Source organism: Hylobates moloch, unplaced genomic scaffold (genome assembly GCF_009828535.3).
Source record: "Hylobates moloch isolate HMO894 unplaced genomic scaffold, HMol_V3 SCAFFOLD_5, whole genome shotgun sequence".
Taxonomy (NCBI): domain Eukaryota; kingdom Metazoa; phylum Chordata; class Mammalia; order Primates; family Hylobatidae; genus Hylobates; species Hylobates moloch.
The window spans coordinates 151,467,704-151,487,786 of record NW_026652280.1 but is presented as its reverse complement, the minus strand read 5'-3'; the positions used below and the strand labels follow the sequence as shown (position 1 = coordinate 151,487,786).

The 20,083-nt window shown below is 39.9% G+C and overlaps 1 protein-coding gene across 1 annotated transcript in view; it reads left to right on the top strand.

The window, feature by feature from the left end:
- The window catches only part of LOC116469888 (fucose-1-phosphate guanylyltransferase), a 341,977-nt gene extending 322,826 nt beyond the window's left edge, over positions 1 to 19,151 (top strand). The window contains exons 26-27 of the mRNA XM_032155579.2: positions 14,929 to 15,008; positions 18,629 to 19,151. Coding sequence (XP_032011470.1) covers positions 14,929 to 15,008; positions 18,629 to 18,705 — 157 coding nt within the window. The 3' untranslated portion in view covers positions 18,706 to 19,151. The remainder of the gene's footprint in view (positions 1 to 14,928; positions 15,009 to 18,628) is intronic.
- The last annotated feature ends 932 nt before the right edge of the window (positions 19,152 to 20,083 follow it).

Genomic DNA, 20,083 nt, shown 5'->3' with positions numbered 1-20,083 from the left:
TTTCTTGGTTCTAAGAGCAACGGGCATACTTTAATCTAATGTATTCATTTACTTAGCAAATATCCAAAGCTTTTACTTTTAGGCTCGGAGATACAGCAGCAAATAAAACACAGAAAATGATCTCTTCCCTCATGGAGGTTTTATTCTAATGTGAGAGGAGAGTGACAGGCAACTTTTTAAAAAGTAAATGACATAGTATTACAGTAGGTATGGAGGATAGGGAGTGAAGAAAGATGTGTAGTTTGCAATTTCAAACAGAATGGGGAAGGAAAGCCTCACCCAGAAGATAGCGTTTGAGCAAAGACGTGAATGAAGTGAACAAGAGAACCACGAGTCTCTGGGGAACAGCTTTGCAAGTTCTAGGAACAGCAAGTGCAAATTCCCTGAGGTGAGATCACGTCTGTGGATTCAGAGAATATAGCCGGGAGGCCAGATGAAGCAAAACGATCATGGGGAAGCGTAGCAGGAGATTAAGTAGGGAAGTAAGGGGGCCACGGCCGGGCGCGGTGGCTCACGCCTGTAATCCCAGCAGTTTGGGAGGCCAAGGCAGGCGGATCATGAGGTCAGGAGTTCTAGACCATCCTGGCCAACATGGTGAAACCCCGTCTCTACTAAAAATATGAAAATTAACCAGGCGTGGTGGCAATTGCCTGTGATCCCAGCTACTCGGGTGGCTGAGGCAGAATTGCTTGAACTCAGGAGGCGGAAGTTGCAGTGAGCCAAGAGCACGCCACTGCACTCCAGCCTGGCGACAGAGCAAGACTCCGTCTAAAGAAAAAGAAAAAGAAAGGAAGTAAAGGGGCTGCATCATGAAGGGGGACAGGTCCCTGGTAGGACTTGGAGATTTACTATGATGAGATGCGTGCCACTGCAGGGGTTTGGGCAGAGAGGTAACATCATTGGGATTGTTTCTAAAAGGATTGCTCTGGCTGAGGTACTTTGGGGCTGGAAGGAGAGGTAGCCAATTAATTTGCTTTTTTATACCTACTTTCTATGCATTCAATTATATAGGAAGTGTTTTACTCAGCATGGGCTATGAGGTGGATACTGGGGAAAGAGACAAAGAATGAAAGATGAGATTCTTCAGTGTGATAAAAAACATACTAAAGAGGGCACTTAACCAAGTATTGGGGAGAGAGAAGCTGAGGCCTGAAAGATAAGTAGCATTACCCAGTGGAAGAGGGGAAGGAAAGAATGCTGCAGGCATAAACGAGAATGAGAAGAATAACAACAATAATAAGGTAGCTAATACTGAGCGCCTCCTGTGTGTCAGGGGTTCTTCTAAGCGCTTTGCATGTATACCATCTCATATAGTTCTCACAAAGACCTACATATGTGATAAGTATTGTTATTGTCCTCATGGTACAAAAAAGGAATGTGAGGCACTGGGAGGTCAAAAATTTGCTCAAGGACAGCAGCTAGGAAGTAGAGGTGCCCAGACCGAAAACTGGCTCAGCCTGATTCACACCCCGAGTCCCTGACCACTTGGCCAACCTGCATAGAACATTGAGTCTGAGAGATGAAGCTGAAGAATGACCAGGAGCTCAATTCCACCAAATTTATTTTTAAAATAAGTGTTGCAAGTAAACTCTGGGCCCAAAGGCCAAGGCTACAGAAATAAGTAACAAAGCATGGCTCCTACTCTGAAGGAGTGTGCTTCTGGTGTGCCACATATCAAAGCTTAATAAATACCAACATAAATATGACCATGGAGGTCTTCCTGTGCAGAAGGCCACGGAGAACTTCTTACAGCATCCACAGTCATGGTCTTGTCAATACAGAAGCCAGGAGCAGCAGTTGGCCCAGCAGGAAATGTCAAACCCTGGGTTGCCCCAAGATTCAAAGAGGCATCACAGCACATCACACCAGAGTGGGGTAAGAGCCCCCACATTACTGGCAAGAGAAGAGCTTTTCAATGAGAACAAGGCACCCCAGCTACATAATATCATTTTGTTATTCAGGGTCTGACAGCAAAGAATACACAGAGGAAGAGAGGAAAGCTTTGGTGTTGTGTGATGAGGCAAAGGGTCCCAGAGGTTTGGTATAAATTCGCTTAAAACAAAACAGAGAAAACATTGCTTGTAATTTTGTAACCTCCTTAGGGTATTTCAAATGGTTTGTGAAGATCAATGTTCTGCATGTTCAAAGAGTTTAGGGAGTTTTAAAACCTTCCCATTCAGACTGGCTTGTCATAAAGAACAAAGGAACATGGAATTTCTTGCAGGGATCTGAATTCACACAAAGGAGCCCAGAGATCTAAAATCAACAAAGATGGCCTTTGAACTTTCCTCAATCCAAAAGGGGAAAAGAATATGTATTGCTCTGTAGGCTCCAATCTAGTTTCTGCTTTTATCTTCCATCAATAAAATTGGTTTTGTGATTTTTATTTATGTAACTACCCAGTAGCCATGAGTATAAAGTAGTGGTTAAAAGCTTGGGCTCAGATGGACCTGAGTTCATATTCAAGTTCTACAGTTCTTATAACCTGTGACTTTGACCAAGTTGGTTGAGCTTTCCAAGTCTCAAATTGCTCAGCTGTAGAATGAAAATAAGAATATCATCTTCTTCATTAGGTTGCAATGAAGGTGACGTGAGAATGCAATTTCTACATGTCTAATATATGGTAAACACTAAATAAATATAAATTGGGTATTTTTTTCTGTTTTCCATTAGCTCATGCATTTTAGTCTTTAACATTTCCCTCCTAGGAGAAGCTATGAAAATCTAAGATGAATGGAGATCCTACATTCACTGAGATATCATTGTTTGGCCCAAAGGTAGAAGGCAGCTTAGGAGAGCAACACGTATAGGACTTATCTGACACTGTAAAGAAGAGATTGGTAAACTACCACTCATGGGTAAATCCAACTCCCTGCTTGTTTCTGTAAAGTTTTATTGGAATACAGCCACACTCATTTGTTTACATATTATCTATGTCTGTGTTTGCACTGAAACAGCAGAGTTGAGTAGCTGCAAGAGACCATATGGTCCACAAAGCCTAAAATATTTACTGTCTGGTCCCTTACAGGAAAAGTTTGCTGATCCCTGCCTGCTCTAAAAGCATAAAAATCTGTATTTGTTCAAGTCACATAGCCCCAAAACTGTATACATTGGAAATCCATCTCCTCGTGGAAAAATATGAAGGCTACCTTCAGGTCACTGTAAACAATTTTACTAGCCCGTGCTAGGTGCTGTGTGAAGTGCTAGGCATACGGAGACTCATAAGGCTCATCCTTGAGCAGTGGCTAAAGAAATGAAAGGAGGTTCACCAATGACCACAAACTTTGTTAAAAAGAATCAGAGTAAACAGACAAAGATAAACACGAATAAAACTGCAGAGGAGGAAACATCATTCATTCATTCAATCAATCATTTCTTTAATCCATATTTACTGAGAAACAAGGCACAGTAGAAAATAGGAAACACAAGATTAGATGGAGTGGTAAATGATAAAAACGTCTGCCATAAGAAGACTCTGAGAAATGCATTCAGCAGAGCTAAAAAGCAAATGTGGGATTTCTAAGGCATGAGCAAAACGGAGAACCAGAAAGCCACTATGGTGGATAGGGAGGGGAGACAGGGCAGATAGGCACAAGATGAAGTTCCAGAAGTAGGCAGAGGCCAGGTCATCAGGGCTTTATCAGCCAGGACGAGGTGTTAGGTTGTTGATCTACATGTGTTGGGCAGCCACTGAGGGATTGGAATCAGGGAGGTGACATAATCTGATTAGCATTTTAAAAATTTCACCATTGTTACTGTTTTATCTCTTCCCTTCCCTTCCCTTCATGAATGATTTAGTCCAAAACCATTAGACAGGGCTGAGTAAGGTGGACTTCCCCAGTGGATATGGAGCAGAATGTCAGAGTCCAAGTAAGGTGTGGAGAATGTCTATGTGGTGGATGGGAGTGGTGGGTGGCACTGCCTGGCATAGGGTGTCAGAACAAAAGTGGGAGAAGGAAAGGGTTTCCACAGGAGGTTGGGGCTACCCAGCCAAGGTGGCAGTGCTTAAGTATGGTAAATAAGGTAGTCACGTGGGAGAGTACTCTGGCAGAGGAGATCAGAATCGAAGCCCAGGAAGAACGGTATGTATGAGAAGGGTGGAGAGAACAGTGGCTCAAGTAAGGCCAGAGCCCAAGCATGGTAAGCAGGACGTCCTACAGAGTAGTGCCACTGTGGTTCCATGCAGGCTAAGAAGGACATGGGCACAGGAAAGTGCCTGGGGGAAGGAAGTTGGAGCATAAGGGTGGTGAAGAAGGTGTACGTGTGGGCAGGCAGCCCAGTGCAAGGGGCTGGAGCCTGGGCAGGGTAAGGAGGGCATGGCATAGGGACATAGTACAGTGCTGAGTGCTGGGTCCCCAGGTAAGTGAGGAGCAGACCCACTTGGGGCAGGCAGGTGGGGAATAGGCGGGTAGGTGTCAGAACACATGACAGTGAGGAAGCCTTCTGCATGGGTGTGGGCTGTTGGAGCCCTCATGGGTAAAGGAGGATATCTGTGTGTGTGTTGGAGTGGGGAAAGGGTACAACAGCAATGGGAGATTTGGACATTCAGGGACAATGATCAAATAAGTAAATATATTTAGGATAATGGGAGCTAGGTTTCTCACTGTCAGAGAATGGTGTTGTGAATATGGAGAGAATGAAAACTAGAGTCAACTCTGTTTGTTGGTTTGGAATTGGAGATGTTGCTGGAAACGTACGCTTTGACAGAGCGAAGTCTTAATGTGTTTACACACCTAGGTATGCTCATGCATATGCTCTAGCTGTGCCTGCTAAGTGAAAGGGCCTGGGAGGAGCGGCACTTCAACTGCAGGAACACACCTGGCACCTTGATCCTCATTTCCAAATACTATTATTTACCAAAAGGAAACAAGGCACTTGAAGAAATGACAGACTTTAAGGCTGACACAAGGAAGGTACAAAACAAGAAGATAAGCCTGAAACATCTTGCACCAGAAAGGAGAGAGATACAAAGAAAGATGGTGACATATCAAAGGAATACATCGAAGGCACCCCAAGTGGTCAACTATGAGTTAATTTGAGTATCAAAATAAATGATGACAGTGGCATCAATAAAATTGTAACTATAAGTTTATATAGATATAAATAAATGATAGAAGTAAATAAAATTTGGCTGAGATGCAGAATATTTATATAGTCTCAAAGTACCTCCTCACAAAATACTTATTAATTACAAAGAGAAAAAGAGTAATTTTATAGTGTGGAAGCCTATCAGACATCACTCAATCAAGTAATCAAAATTGACAACACAATAATGGGACAAATCAAAATGTGATGGGACACAATGAAAGAAACAACATGCCTTCTGTGATACTTCCCTCCAAATATGCATAATTTGAATCTAATCATTAGGAAACCTCAGATAAAACCAAATTGAAGGACATTCTGCAAAATTACTGGCTTGTCATCCTCAAAAATGTCATGGTTATGAAATTCAAGTAGAGACTGAGAGACCATTTCAGACGGAAAGAAAATAAAGAAACATGACAACTCAGTGCTGCATGTGATTCTGAATTAGATTCTTTTGCTATAAAAAGCGTTATTGAGATAATTGGCAAAACTTGAATGGCGTCTGAGAGTGGATGGAAGAATCAAATGATTGTATTGTGGTTATGTGGGAGAATGTCTTTATTTTGGAAATACACTAAAGTATTTGGGAAATGATGGGCATTAGATTGTCAACTTATCTCGAATGGTTCAGAAGAATAAACACTGTATAATTGTGGCAACTTTTCTTTACGTTTAAGATAGTTTTTAAATGAAAAGTTTTTTTAAGAAGGTTCATATGTTCACTTCAGCCTTTTGATTCCAAAGGCTTTGAACATGCCCCTGCCTTGCTTTATCCCTGGATGACCCCACCCCTTGTGAACCAGGGCTTGTTCTTCATTTTCTCTGCATAGGGAGAATGTCCTTAGAGCATGTCCTTTCTCCTGTGTTGAAGTTTACCTGTACATGCCTATGGGTTTTTTTTCCTTGTTTTGAGGCAGGGTCTTAATCTGTCACCCAGGCTGGAGAACAGTGGTAGCATCACAGCTCACTGCAACCTCTACCTCCTGGCCTCAAGAGATCCTATTGCCTTGGCCTCCCAAAGTGCTGGGATTACAAGCATGAGCCACTGTGCCCAACCATTAGGTGTCTACATTTCTTTTCACCCCAGAGGGTAGGGTCTATGTCCAGCACACTCATGTCTGTATTCCTAATATATAGCACAGCTCCTGGCATTGTGCTTGATAAAAAGCCATGGAAAAAGGGGGAGAGATAGGGATATAGCCATAACTTTGAGAATCACTTCTAGAGCCAACAGGTTTAAGTTGGAAAAGATTTAATAACTGCCTGGCCTAGGTTTGAATTACAGCTGGGTTATCTTGGATAAGACATAGATTCTCTGAGCCTTGGTTTCCTCATATATAAAATGGGTTGTTAGGTGGGGCAAATTTTGTAAGTTTTGTAAAGTATCGAGTAGAGTCCCTGGTGCTTAGCAGGTATGAAACAAGTTTGTTTTCCTGCTGTCCTTAAAAATAAAAATAAAAATCCTCAAATAAAACTAGAAGATCAGAATTCTAGGCTATATTCTCGATTTCACTACAACCTTGCTATGTGAACTGGGATAGGTATTTCAATTCTCAAGTCCTCAGTTTCTTTCCTGGTAAGATGGTAGGTGGGCAAATGAGGAAGTGAAGAGTGGGCCTTATGACTGTCATGCTACCAAGAACTCAAAAAGTTTTGGTTTTTTTTTTTCCTGGATGATAGTATAGAAGGTGAGGGATATGAAAGATTATGCTATAGAGTATGTTCCTCAGTTTTAGCAGTGAAGGCATGCAAAGTCTGCCTCCTAATGGTTTGTACAGCGACTCATTTATACCTGCTTAAATTAGTAGGTAAATTGAGAGGTGGTAGTGTTGTTAGGTTACTGTTGAGCCTATTAATAATTTATGAGCCATCAAGGAATTAATACACACTTTAAGTTCTCACTGCATTTTTCCTTATTCATAATTCTTTGCCTAATTGCTTTTTCCTTTAAAAATGGGGGGAGCTGAGACCTTGGATATTTGCCTAATGGCTCAAGCAGAACCATGACCTGGTTGCCAAGTCCTTCAGTTCTTTTATAGCCTGGGGACATTTGCCATTGAAAGAAAACTGATGGGTTTGATATTCCTGAAAGAGATATTTTGCACTGACCTCTGGCCCCATTAAATGCTTTGGCACTTGCCCATTCTCTGTAATGGGAGCAATAAATTTGTTTCAATTTAGGACATTGTCAAGTAGGAAATATTGACAAAAACAAAATAATGCTTCGAAAACAGCCAGGATGAAATCATGAATAAATAAACATATTGAACTTAACTGATAAAGTAGCAAATGGTCATTCATAAGAGTCTGACTGGACCATTTCAAAGTTAGGCCAAGTAAATTCCTGTCTCTAACAGAAATATCATCTTTCTCTTTAGGCCAGAGGAAAGGCGGGCTAAGAGGAAAGGCGGGCTAAGAGGAAAGGCGGGCTAAGAGGAAAGGCGGGCTAAGAGGAAAGGCGGGCTAAGAGGAAAGGCGGGCTAAGAGGAAAGGCGGGCTAAGAGGAAAGGTGGGCTAAGAGGAAAGGTGGGCTGCATGGGAAGACACTGCAAAGCACAGAAAGGCATTTACCCCGTCTGACAGATCTGTGTTAAATAGCTCTATTTGTTTTCAGCTAAATGGCAAAAGGATGAGCCAGATGACTCTAGTAGCCTTTTCTATGGCAAGGCATTTATTATCCTAGTGTAAACACCTTTATTAGGCATCTCAGCAAGCTGTTTCTCCACCTTTTCTTTGTATTAATTCCTTAGATTGGGGCAAATAACTGAAATTCTGTTTAAGTATTATTGTATGTGTTTCCTTTTGAGTATAAGAGATAACTTCTAACTTGGAGATATTCCTCCTGAAGAAGGGGATAAGCGTGCATATGGCATTGATCCTTGTGCTGGTATTATCACATAGGTAACATTGTTATGACAGACAGCAATAAACCACAAAACATGTTTGCAACCTTGTGAGGCCTTAAATGGTATTGCCTTATTAAAAATCCAAATGGCTAAATCATCCAGAGTACAGGTAGCCTGAGGGCATTGTTAGCTGCATAAAAACTAATTGGACCAATTTGAATGGAAGAAAATTTTGCCTGAAGTCTTTAATCACACTAATAACCTAATGGTTTTCTGCTCAGCACAGCCCAGGCTGTGTTTAGGAAGATGAATCCCTGCATGCAGCTTAGAAAATCTTACACAAGATCAGAGGGTTGAGAGGAATAATAAATTTCTCATTTAGAAAGTTTAGTGCATGTGTATCTCATGTTTTAGAATCATAGCAAGGTAACAGCAAGCAATTGTTGGATAAAGGAAAGTATCATTTTTTTAAAGATCAAGCAAACATGAGAAAGCTGATTCTGATTTTGCTCTGATTATAAGGGATGTTTCTCTAAGAAGAATTTAGTGTTCATCTTTATGTGCAAATAATCCAAAACCCTTTAACTTATTATCAGCTCTGTAATTCAATGAGCTCCCAAAATGGTAACTGAACAATAGTTTGACATGTGCTATTATTAAATGGAGTGTGTTTTAGTAGAAAGAGTATGGAATGAAAGTCTGAAAAACTTTGTTTCAAGTTCAGTTTCTGCCTCTGGCTAGCTCTGTGAGTTTCTGCAAGTCATTCAAACTTTCTGAGCCTGACTTTGCATCCCCAAAACGCAGGTGAAATTAATTCCTTCCCAGACGCTCCACAGGGATTTTATAAAAATGTTACAAGCTAATCGATAGAAAAGTATATGCAAGCTAGAAAGCCTTCTGCAAGTATTAGAAATTATTATTATTATATCATAGTAGAACGTAATGTTCTGGGTCTCTTTATTTTTATTTAATTGTTTTAATTTCACTCCTACTTTCAAGCCTTGTAAAATAGTATACGTCTGTTATAATTCACCAAATCAAAGTTCCCAAGTTTGCAAAAGCCACACTCAGAAGAATGTGATTTTAAAAAATGATTCCTTTTGGACTGCATACCCATCTGAAGTCTTCTTTGGAATGCAATTCATTCAGAAGCAATTGTGGCACCAGCAAATATTCTGAGGATTCATGAAATCCCACAGCCAAAACCATGATTCATTGCTCCAATACCAAAAACATTTGGCAGGCTGTAGTTTGGAAGCCACAACACTGTCTGTTTTCAAGGCTCTAAATGGGGCCATTTGGATTCATTGTGACACTGCCTGGTCCCACCACACTAGAGAGATGGCACCAGAATTCCCCAGTCTCTTCAGACATTATTTTTCGTATTTCTTCTTGGGACTTGCTTAACAACATATCTCTTTGGATTAAATTACACAGAGTTTCAGGAGTATCTCCTCTATCCTGTAAGCATGGCAACATGAATATTCTACAAATTTCTTTTATAGAAGAATTCTTGTTAAGCAGCTCTGGATTTCCTAATGCCAGCCTTACACAACCTGTCATTCAAATCCTTAACGATGGGTTTATGTGAAAGCGGTTTCTCTACAGTTTCCTCTGCTTCATCTTAAATGGAAATGTAGTTCCTCCTTTGAAATGGAGCACTAAATGCAATGGTTCCTTCAGGCATATAGCACGTTTCAGTTACCATTTCAAATGAAATGTATTTAGACAAAAGCTACTAACAGCACGCTGAGTAGCAGTGGTAACGTATAGCCAGATATGCTGCGGCACGTATGTAAAAATCAGGCATTCAGCCCTGGCCAAATGTTGGACACGTCAGATAAGGAAGCTAAAAATCTCCTGCCTAAATGGGGACTGTGTAATTTCACTCTGCCTTTCCAACATGCCAAAGCTAGCTTCTCAAAGTCTACATGATTCACGAATGCCTTATAAAGAATCACAGAATTCTGTAGCTCACACCTGTAATCCAAGCACTTTGGGAGGTCGAGGTGGGTAGATCAATAGGAGTTCGACACCAGCCTGACCAACGTGATGAAGCCACATCTCTACTAAAAATACAACAAATTAGCCGGGCATGATGACACATGCCTGTAATCCCAGCTACTCTTGTGCTGACACACAAGAATTGTTTGAGTGTGGGAGGTGAAGATTGCAGTGAGCTGAGATTGCACCACTGCAATCCAGCCTGGGTGACTGAGAGGGACTCTGTCTCAAATCAAACAAACAAAAAAAGAATCACAGAATGTAAGAAATGGAGGAATCTGGGACATCACTTGTCACATCTTGTGACCTCCAGGTAGGTGTCTGGATCCCTCTACAGCACCTGGAGCCAAGAGGTGCTTCAGTCCTTAGCTTACAGACTTCCAGGGATGGAGCAGTATCCCCTACTAGAACAATTCAATCTATTTTTGGACAGTTCTAATCTTAGGAAATGCAGTGTTTTGTTTTAATTATTGTTGATGTCTAAGGCTCAACTTAACTCTGTGGGAATGTCATCTATATGAAATGCCTTCACCATTTGAAGACTGTGTCAGCTGTGGATATTCAGTCAGTCACAATTCAATCTAACCACTCATCATCTGGCATAGATCTCCCCTTCTTACTTACAAAGCAGTCAGGAGTAATTCTGTCCAACACTCTGCTGGAATCCAGTTGTATGTTCTAGCCTGTTGATTTCCTCTTATTATTTATCTTCACCAAAAAAATAATAAAGTAAATCTAGAATGATTTTCTTTTCTTAATGTATCCATGGTAGCTCCTAGTAATCAGTATTTTTCTAAGAGTGCAGAAAATTTCTATTTAAATCATTCCTTTCTGAAGCTTTGCCTAGGCTACTTACTCACTAGCCTAGTTTGTAGGCTGTCTTACTCCTGCTTTGGGGAGTTGAGTCTATATTTGCATATATTATCTTCCAGCACTTTTCCCATTCTTCTTAGCTCTTCTGTCATTAGTTTTAAATGCCCTGGTTCCTGTCTTTACCCAGGGGGCATTAATTCATTCACAGACAATGTGACCATTTGCAAACAGGCTAGTTTGTTCTGACAAGCCATGGCCTAAATGGCATGCACACTCCAAAATACAGTTTTCATATTGTGGATTTGAGTGTGAACTGGTCTAATTGGCAGATGTTCTCTAGGACATCTATACCCCTAAAGCATGAATTAATTAGTAAAAATATGTTTTAAAAAATCTGTTTCTGTTCTTCATTTTAATAAATTATTCATATCCTAATGCATCTTTATAAAAACAGTGACTGATGATAATTTTTATATTTATGTATACATCATGGAGCTAATTTGAATTAGCACTAAAATAATACATACTAATATAACATGGTAGTATGCAAAAACTAACCTAAAGACTATGTTATTCTCTTTTTATAAAATAAAATTTCATTTTACATCCACAAAATTACCCATATAGGAACTAGTAATTCATATATATGGCTATCTATGATATATATCATCTTTGTAGCATAAAGAAGACTACCTAGTTGACCAGCAATGTTGAAATACTTGCAAAATTGAGTGCTTTCCTTACCTGTCATTAGTTTGCATTTACTTTTGTTGAATTCCTGAGGCAGCTGCATCACTGTAAGTTCCTTATTTTCACTGACCACAGTTTCAGCAAATAGAGGTCCTGATGTATCTTCTAAATCCGGGCATCTGTGAAACGCTTGCTGAAGTCTGGATGCACATGGGTGGAAACAGCTAGTTCCATTGATCAGGGTCTGGTTTCTTCTGTTTTGTTTGACCTGGGCGTGGGTAGCTTCCATCTGTCTGTCATCCTAGAACAGCATCTGGAGCCAGCCTATGTGGTATCTCTTGGGCAAAAAGGTTAAGTCCCCTGACATGGATTGCATTTAGCAACTGAACAAACAAAGCAGCTTGGATATGAGCTTTTATTCAGAGGAAACCAGATAGCCATTTTGGTGATAAAATATTTATTTCCTATTATCTTGTATTGCCAAGACTACTGTGTAGAGTACATTTCTTAAAAGGAGATAGAGTTCTAAAGAAGTTAGGTATATTAATAAGGGAAATTGTATTTTGAAAAATGTCTTGAGTGACATTCTATTGCCATATTTAATGTTGATTGAGAACACATCATGTCCCATTTAAGCCAATACTTTGTCTTCTTTTTAAGTATCGCTTTCTTCTAAAAAACAGCATCTCTACTCTATAGCTTAAGGAAGTGAGGCCAAAGATGCAGTCATTTTTAAGGCAGGTAGAAAGAATTAATCAGTGTGAACTGATGTTAGCTTTCAGGAAAATCTGATGTCTCCAAATGAACATTTTGTAATAATTTAATTTTATTTAATTTAACATACTTTTATTTTAAGTATTTGCAGAGTACTGGCTAACCCCTGTGGGGAATCTAAAGATGTCAGACATAATCTCTGACCTCCAGGAGCCATCTGTGTAATAAGGTTCACTAGCATACAAATACAGATAATTCTACACTAAGGCAGACTCTGATGAGTACTGTGGTAGAATTATCAAGTTCTAGAGGGGTATGGAAGAGGAAGAGGTTAATTCTGACTGGGAGTTTTCAAGATGGCTTCAAGGAAGATGCCAACTTTGAGTTGGACCTTTATTGAGTGCTTACTAAATTTCAGCAGTGTTCAAAGTGCTTTAAATTTATTAACTCTTTCAATTCTCATGATTAACTTTATAAGCTAAGTCTTGTTATAATTCCCATTTTATAGTTGCATCACTGAGGTACAGAATAGTTAAATAACTTGCCAAGATAGTAAGTGATGGTGTCAGGATTCAAATTCAAGGAGTCTGGCACTAGAATGCTCATTCTTAAACATAGCACTATACTGCTTCCTGTCAGGGATAAATAGGCATATTCAAGCAGTTGAGAGCAGCCAGCCACAGTCATAGAGAAGAGAAAATTGAGGAATGTTTGCAAAATTCAGTTTATTAGTCTGGCTTGAACTTGGGTAAAAAAAAAGTTGAGGAATTGTAGAATACAAGACACAGAGACCCAAGTAGGGCTATAGAGGACATGGTGTATCAGCTTGGGGATTGCAGGGGAATGCTGTGGTAAGGCTTTTATTATAATAAGACCCTTTGCAGGGAGTATTGAATGACTGCGGGGTAGAATGTCATTTAAGGATCTATTAATTCTATTAAATGCTCCAAAAACTCTTTGTTAAGCTTCTCTTATGTACCAGGCACTGTTCTGAGTGTTGAGGACATAGCAGGGAACAAGAGAAACGAGTCCCCACCCTCATTGTGTGGAAAGAATATAGAGGGTATATAAGTAAACAGATAAATAAACAAGATAATTTTCTATAGTTCTGAAAGAAGGAAATAAGGCGATGTGATGTGATAGAGAGTGGCCATGGGCAGAGAAGTAGTCACTCGGAATGCTGGTCAGGATCTATTACTGGCTCCTCTGCCATTCAGGCCTGAACTGAGGCCTAAATGGCAGAGGAGGCAGTCATAGATGAAGGCAGGGCAAGTGTTCAGCAAAAGGGGATTTGCGTTTATTAAGAAGAGCATTGCAAGCAGAGTTAACAAATGCAGAAGCTCTGAATTGGGAAAGAGCTTGGAGGGTTCAAGAGACAGAAAGAATGCCAAAAAGAAGCATTTAGCAAAAGATGGGGAGTGGGGTACGGGTTGAAGTTTGAGAAGTAGGAAGGACCAGAACCTTATAGGTAGAGCATTTGTATTTTATTCCAAATGAACTGGGAAGCCATTGAAAAGTTTTAAGTAGGTGAATGATGTAATCTGTTTATATTTTGAAAAGATCACCCTAGATAATATATGAAAAATGGACTATATAGAGACAGAAGTGAAAGCAGGAAGATCAATTAGGTGGCAAACTGCAAAAGCCCGAAGAGGAAAAGATTAGTCTAGGCCTTGAGGCTGGAGAGAGATGGATAGATTAGGATTATATTCTGGAGGCAGAGCTAAAAGGACTTGAATTGAGTGAGAAATGTGAGAGAAAGAAGCTATTACCAAGGATGACTCCAAGAATTTTGGCTCAAGGTAACTGAATGATGGAATACTGGTAACTGAAATGGAAAGAACTGGCTTGGGGGCTGGGAGAATTAAGAGTTCTTCTACAGCCATGGTGAAGTTCTGGGGGGACCTAGGGTAGTTGCTTTGAGAATGACAAATGATGAATGGATGCAAGAGAGATTATAGATATATAATTAACTGACAGATGTAGTTAGATGTTAGGATGAGGATTTTGATAAATTCAGGTTTTGAGTCAGATGAACTGGGAAGGAAGTGACCCCATTTACCAAATCGGCAAAAGAGAAGGAGGAGTTTGAGAAAGGAGAAGGATCAATAAAGAGTAGGAATCATTAGGAAATTCATATTGATAGTAGATAAACACATCAGCTTTGGAATCTAAAAGACAAGGATTTGAATCCTGGATGAGCTATTAGCAAACCTGCATGACAAGTTACTTAATTGTTCCAGTATCAGTTTTGTTATCTATAAAATAAGGAAATGATATTATATTATATGTAAAGTGATATATATAAAAACACAAAAGAATCATGCAATGAGTATTATCACTATATCTTATCATTATCATAAAAATAATATAATAATACTTCTTGGGATGTGTTTTGTTTATATTATTACTAACATAATAATGTTCTTGTTTTAGTTCTTTTTAGTAAGGATTACAAGCACAAACTGGAAATCATTTAGGTTCTTTTCCTATTTTACAGATAAATAAACTGAGGCTCAGAAAGGATGGCATACCTAAGGTTATACTGCTAGAAATTGGAACCTATGCTTAAGAGCCAGGACTCACACTTGGATATGACTTAAACCAAATAATTCTGAACTCTTCCCCAACTAGTCACCTTTAAGATAAAAGCTACTTTGTATCACTTTGCCATTTCTCTGGGATCTATGTTGAGTGGAAAAATTCTGTGTTTATAAAAATGTTATTATCAGATCACCACACTGTGAAACTATGTGTTTTATTAATTTTCCAGTGCTGGACAATATTCCTCTCAAGGTCTGTCTTTGGAGGAGATGAAAAGAAGTCTTCAATACACACCCATTGACAAATATGGTAAGTAGACAGATTCTTTAGGTTTGTTAAGAAAACTACCCCTAGGAAGGTGATGTCTATTTGACAAAAAGGGAGAAAACGTTGCATATTGTAATATCCAAAATGACAGATGCTTTAAAAATATAAAAGTATCAAATTTGATTTTATATGTCTTTTATAACTCCTTTACCTTTAAGGTTAATAATGTGTGTGTGTGCATGTGTGAGTGTGCATGAGTGTGTAAGTATATGTGTGATTATGTGTGAGTGCCTGTATGTTTGTGTACATAGAAAAAAGTACAACTCTTTAAAAAAAAAAAAAAACTCTTTCCTCTCATGATATTCCAAATACTTTGTCAAAATTTTATTAAGTCCATTGCTTCTAAGCCCCACATTAAGTGTGTGTGGGTAGGGAGAGGAAAAACAAGAGACGAATTTTCACAATTACATCATATGTTGGGAGAGCTTTTCCCCTTTAGCCAAGACTCAAGGGTAAAATGCAAATCCAGCCATTCCTTCAAACAGCTGGAGAGGCGGTGAGGGGACAGTTTGATGGGATCCATTTTACACAGGACTTCTTCAGAAAGAATTAATAAAGCTCTTTGAAATAATTAACAAAGTTTTTTTCAGGCCTCTGGAAGCCAGAGGATGGACAGTTGCCTTTATCATCAGCTGCCATATCAATGTGTTAGGGCTGGGATGTCCTTTTACCAACCTTTAAGCCTGAGAGGCACTATGTTTAATTGGAATTTTAGCACAATGGGCCAATTTATCCATTGCAACTTCCTTTGACTATTTGAAGGACTGAAAAACTATCTGTCAGTTAAAGAGATCAGATTTATTATAAGAGCTGGGTTTGGGAGAGAATAAATTAGATGATGTGAGCCTGGGTCGGGGGCAATAGACCTGGGAGACCCTCGGCTTTGGGATCCTCACCAATTCACCTCATCTGCAGAGACTCATTACCTAAGGCATTAGAAACCTTTTAAGAAACAAAGAAAAATATATGTTCTGAATAGATGCAGACAAACTACTTGGGCACATTTCAAAAAGGGAAATTTTGTGCCTCTGACTCCCAATATGTGTCTAGAATGCAGATGAGTCTTCTGACTCCCAATACGTGTCTAGAATGCAGATGAGTGCTTTTCATCATCAGCTTTCCAACATAATTGGCCAGTCCAGTAACAGATCCTTTCGAGAGGAAAATCCACTCCAAGTGTCACATCCTCACATTTTTTTAATAGATATAATATCATTTTTCAAACCTTTACAGATGTAACTTCACAACCACAAAACATAGGGCAACCTTTGAAACATGTGCTTTGGCCAGAAGTCTTTCCTTTTGTGGTAAGGTTTCAAGATGAAGCATTTCTTTAACTTAATTTGTTTCTTAAAGAAAAAGTCCCCCAAGATGGAGAAGTAAGACAAATGTGATGTAATAATGCAAACTTGGGTTTTCCTATGCACACCTGTCTCAGGGATGAAAGAAAACATGGAGGGTGTTTGGATGGAGTGAGAGTACCTATAAACAAAGAAGATACATTTGATATCTCCCATTAGGAGCATCACATCATACAAGAAAGAACCCTTTAATTGCCCTTTATTCTATTTCATAAACTGATTGCAATGTAACAGCAATTTTATGAGCTTCTTCTCCCCCTGCTTTGCCACCAAAGAGCAGAGCTCGAAAATGGAGATAAAATGAAACACATAGCTGTTTTCTCTGTACTTGAGACCTTTTACCTTAAAGTAGCAAAACATGCAGACTTCGTTCAGTCTTTTCCTAAAGCCTATGGTCAAATTTCAGTTGAGTTCTTCTTAAACTGAGTGGGCCCACAATCTGACACATCTGTTCTTACATTCTGGCAATAATGGCATCAGTAATAAATGCTAGCCTCAATACCTTACTGATTTTGCTGATCATTCCTGAGGGTAGAGCCCACCCACCCTTTTGGGACATATGTCCACAATCAAATTTCCACTGGAGTCCTGTGGGGCAAGAGGCACTGGAACATCACAGGCCAGTAAAATTGCATGTGGTACATTAGAAAGCTGATTATGGTCATAAAACTATTACAAGCTTATGAAAGCATCTATCTATGCCTGAAATGAAGTCTCATTTTTAGCCTGGATACAGAACATATTTTGCTGTAGAAGGTAGATTTTGTTTTAGTCTACGCAGAATTTAGATCCGCTGATATGTATCCTACCGCCCCTCATCTCATCCTCCCCCATCATAACCTTCCTCACATCTGACCAGAGCCAGTCCCAAAAGAGGTGAGTGAGAGAGACCAGTTGACAGGAGTATCACTATCAGTGGCATTTTCTCTTAAGAGAGTTTTTGTGCTACCTAAGATATTCTGCCAAGAGACCTTTCTTATGAAAATAAATATTTCGATCCAACTGCATATTGCTAGATGTCTTAATGAAAATGTAGATGACTGGGTTGGTTATGAAAACTTGGCTATCAAAGGGGAGCAAAAGCAGCAATAGCTATTGACAAATGTACTCACTTTCACAGAAGCAATGAATGGCTTTCTTGCTTCACAGTGAAAAGAAAACTGCTTCCCTGTACCTAGCCCTGTGGTTCTCTCGGACAGTGGCCTGATCCTGAGCCACTAGGTTCATTCTCTGGACACATCCAAGGCTATTGCTTCAAAGGGCATCAAATGCCACTGGTATTTAGACCTAAGAATTTTATGTACCTTTAAAATTTGGGCTACCAGGGAGAAGAAAACAAAGCCATCTGGTTTGAGAAAGAAAGTCTCTTTCCTTTTCCTTTTCTTTTTCTTTTTTTTTTTTTTTTTTTTTTTTGAGACGGAGTCTTGCTCTGTTGCTAGGCTGGAGTGCAGTGGTGCGATCTCGGCTCACTGCAACCTCTGCTTCTCGGGTTCAAGTGATTCTCCTGCCTCAGCCTCCTGAGTGGCTGAGACTACCGGCACATGCCACCACACCCAGCTATTTTTTGTATTTTAGTAGAGACGGGGTTTCACCATATTGACCAGGATGGTCTCAATCTCCCGACCTCATGATTCGCTCTCTGGGCCCTCCCAAAGTGCTGGGATTACAGGCATGAGCCACTGCACCTGACCTCTCCTTTTTCTTTACCTTCCTTTTTATAGCCATCGTTTGTTTAGCATTCACTGGGTATCAGACAGTGCTAATTGTCTTAGGTGAATTGCCAACCTTATGAATAAGGGCTATTGTTTCTCCCATTTACAGATGAACACACCGAGGCATAGAAAGGTTAAGCTGACAAAAGTCACAGAGCCAGCAAGTAGTGGAATTCGTGCTTAAACCCAGATTTGCCTGACGTGAAAGCCTGTGCTTTTAGCCATCCTGACATACATCAGGCAGATGACATACATCTGCCTGAGCTGTACCCCTCTTTACTCCAAACCCAAAATGCCACCTGGCCAGCTTGGGTCCAAATTAGACATTCATCATTCATATTTGCCTGGTCTCAGCTCTCTGTTTTCATTGTAAATGTTGCTTGTGCTTTGCAACCGCTCACCAGCAACCGTTGTCCAGATTCTCTGTTCACATGATCTGGAAGACCTGCCTGGTTCAGGCTGCTTATAAAAAATTGGGGGATGTACTGAGAGACTAGTAAGTAACAACTGAACTTTTTTTCTGACGCAGGCTATGTATCCGATCCCATGAGCCCCATGCATTTTCATTCTTGCCGAAATAGTAGCAGCTTTGAGGACAGCAGCTGACGGCATTCGGCGTACACCTAAGGAGAGCTTTTTCCCCAAACTGACAGCAACGATTCCAACCACGGCAAGCTGGCTTCCAACTATAACCTTTTACTCTCAAAGGTCTCCTTAAATTGGGCTTGTTTTTACTGGCCCTATTTAATTCCCCACTATTAGCAGGCTTTGGATTTGTGCCTAAAGAATAATATGCAAAAGAACCAAGACAGAATGTACATGAAGAATTGTTTTTTAATTTTTAAATTAAAAAAAAATTTAGATCGTTACTTGGAGATGGAGCCTAAGTCTGTGGTGGACAGATAATAATTACGTTTTCCTGGGCTGAATTATGTAGACTTGTGTTTGACAGCTATGGGTTTATTTCCTAGAACATTGTTCATTTTCTTTTCTCATTATGTTACTTCTAGTGTTCACCTCTGTGATTAAAGATCCTTTGGTGAAATAGAAAATTGATTTAGGAGTGTATTTTATTTCAACAAGACTTCCACTGAGTATATATTTTTTCCAGCCATATTGGTAAAAACAGTAGCAACTTTTAGGTCAAGAAGCTTGCAAAAATATAGCACTAATTTAGTCCCCTTTCCATGTCATACCAAGTGCTCTGTGATCTACTTAGGTAACCTGTCGCTGTCAGAACAAGAGGTCGTAGATGCTATTGGGTCAGTTATGAAACCAGCCTATGCATGCAAACCTGCCATTTTTTTATACTAGAGTTTTGCACAATGTGGTGGGAGAATACCTAAGGTGCCTACTGCCTTCGAGAAATGAGAAATCCGCCCTCCATACTGGTTCCTAGTTGGAAGACAGGAATGGTTCTATGAGACAAAATAGTTTTGCCATTGAAAGACAGATGGGAAAAAACAGGCAGGAAACCATGAAAATTGAAGGATAATTGTGTGTTTTGATTTTGGCAAGAGAAATAAGGTTAGCAAAGGAATCTTGGATATCCTCTAAATCAAGGTTTCTCAACCTTGGCACTGTTGACATTCGTTGAGAGGATGGGGGGCTGTCCTATGCATTGTAGGATGTTTAGCAGCTTTCTGGTCTCTACCCCCTAGATGCCAGTAACATCCCCTATGATAGTTAATTTTATGTGTCAACTTGACTGGACCATGGGATGCCCAGATATGTGGTTAAACATTCTTTCTGGGTGTGTCTGGGTGTTTTCTTAAGAGATTACCATTTGAACCAGTAGACTGAGAAAGGCAGATAGCCCTTCCCAGTGTGAGTAGCATCATCTTATCTATTGAAGGCCTGAATAGAGCAAAAAGGTGGAGGAAGGGAGGATTTGCTCTCTGCCTGACTGCTTGAGCTGGAGCATCCATCTTCTCCTGTCCTTGGTGCTCCTGGTTCTCAGGATTTCAGACTCAGGTTGGAATGT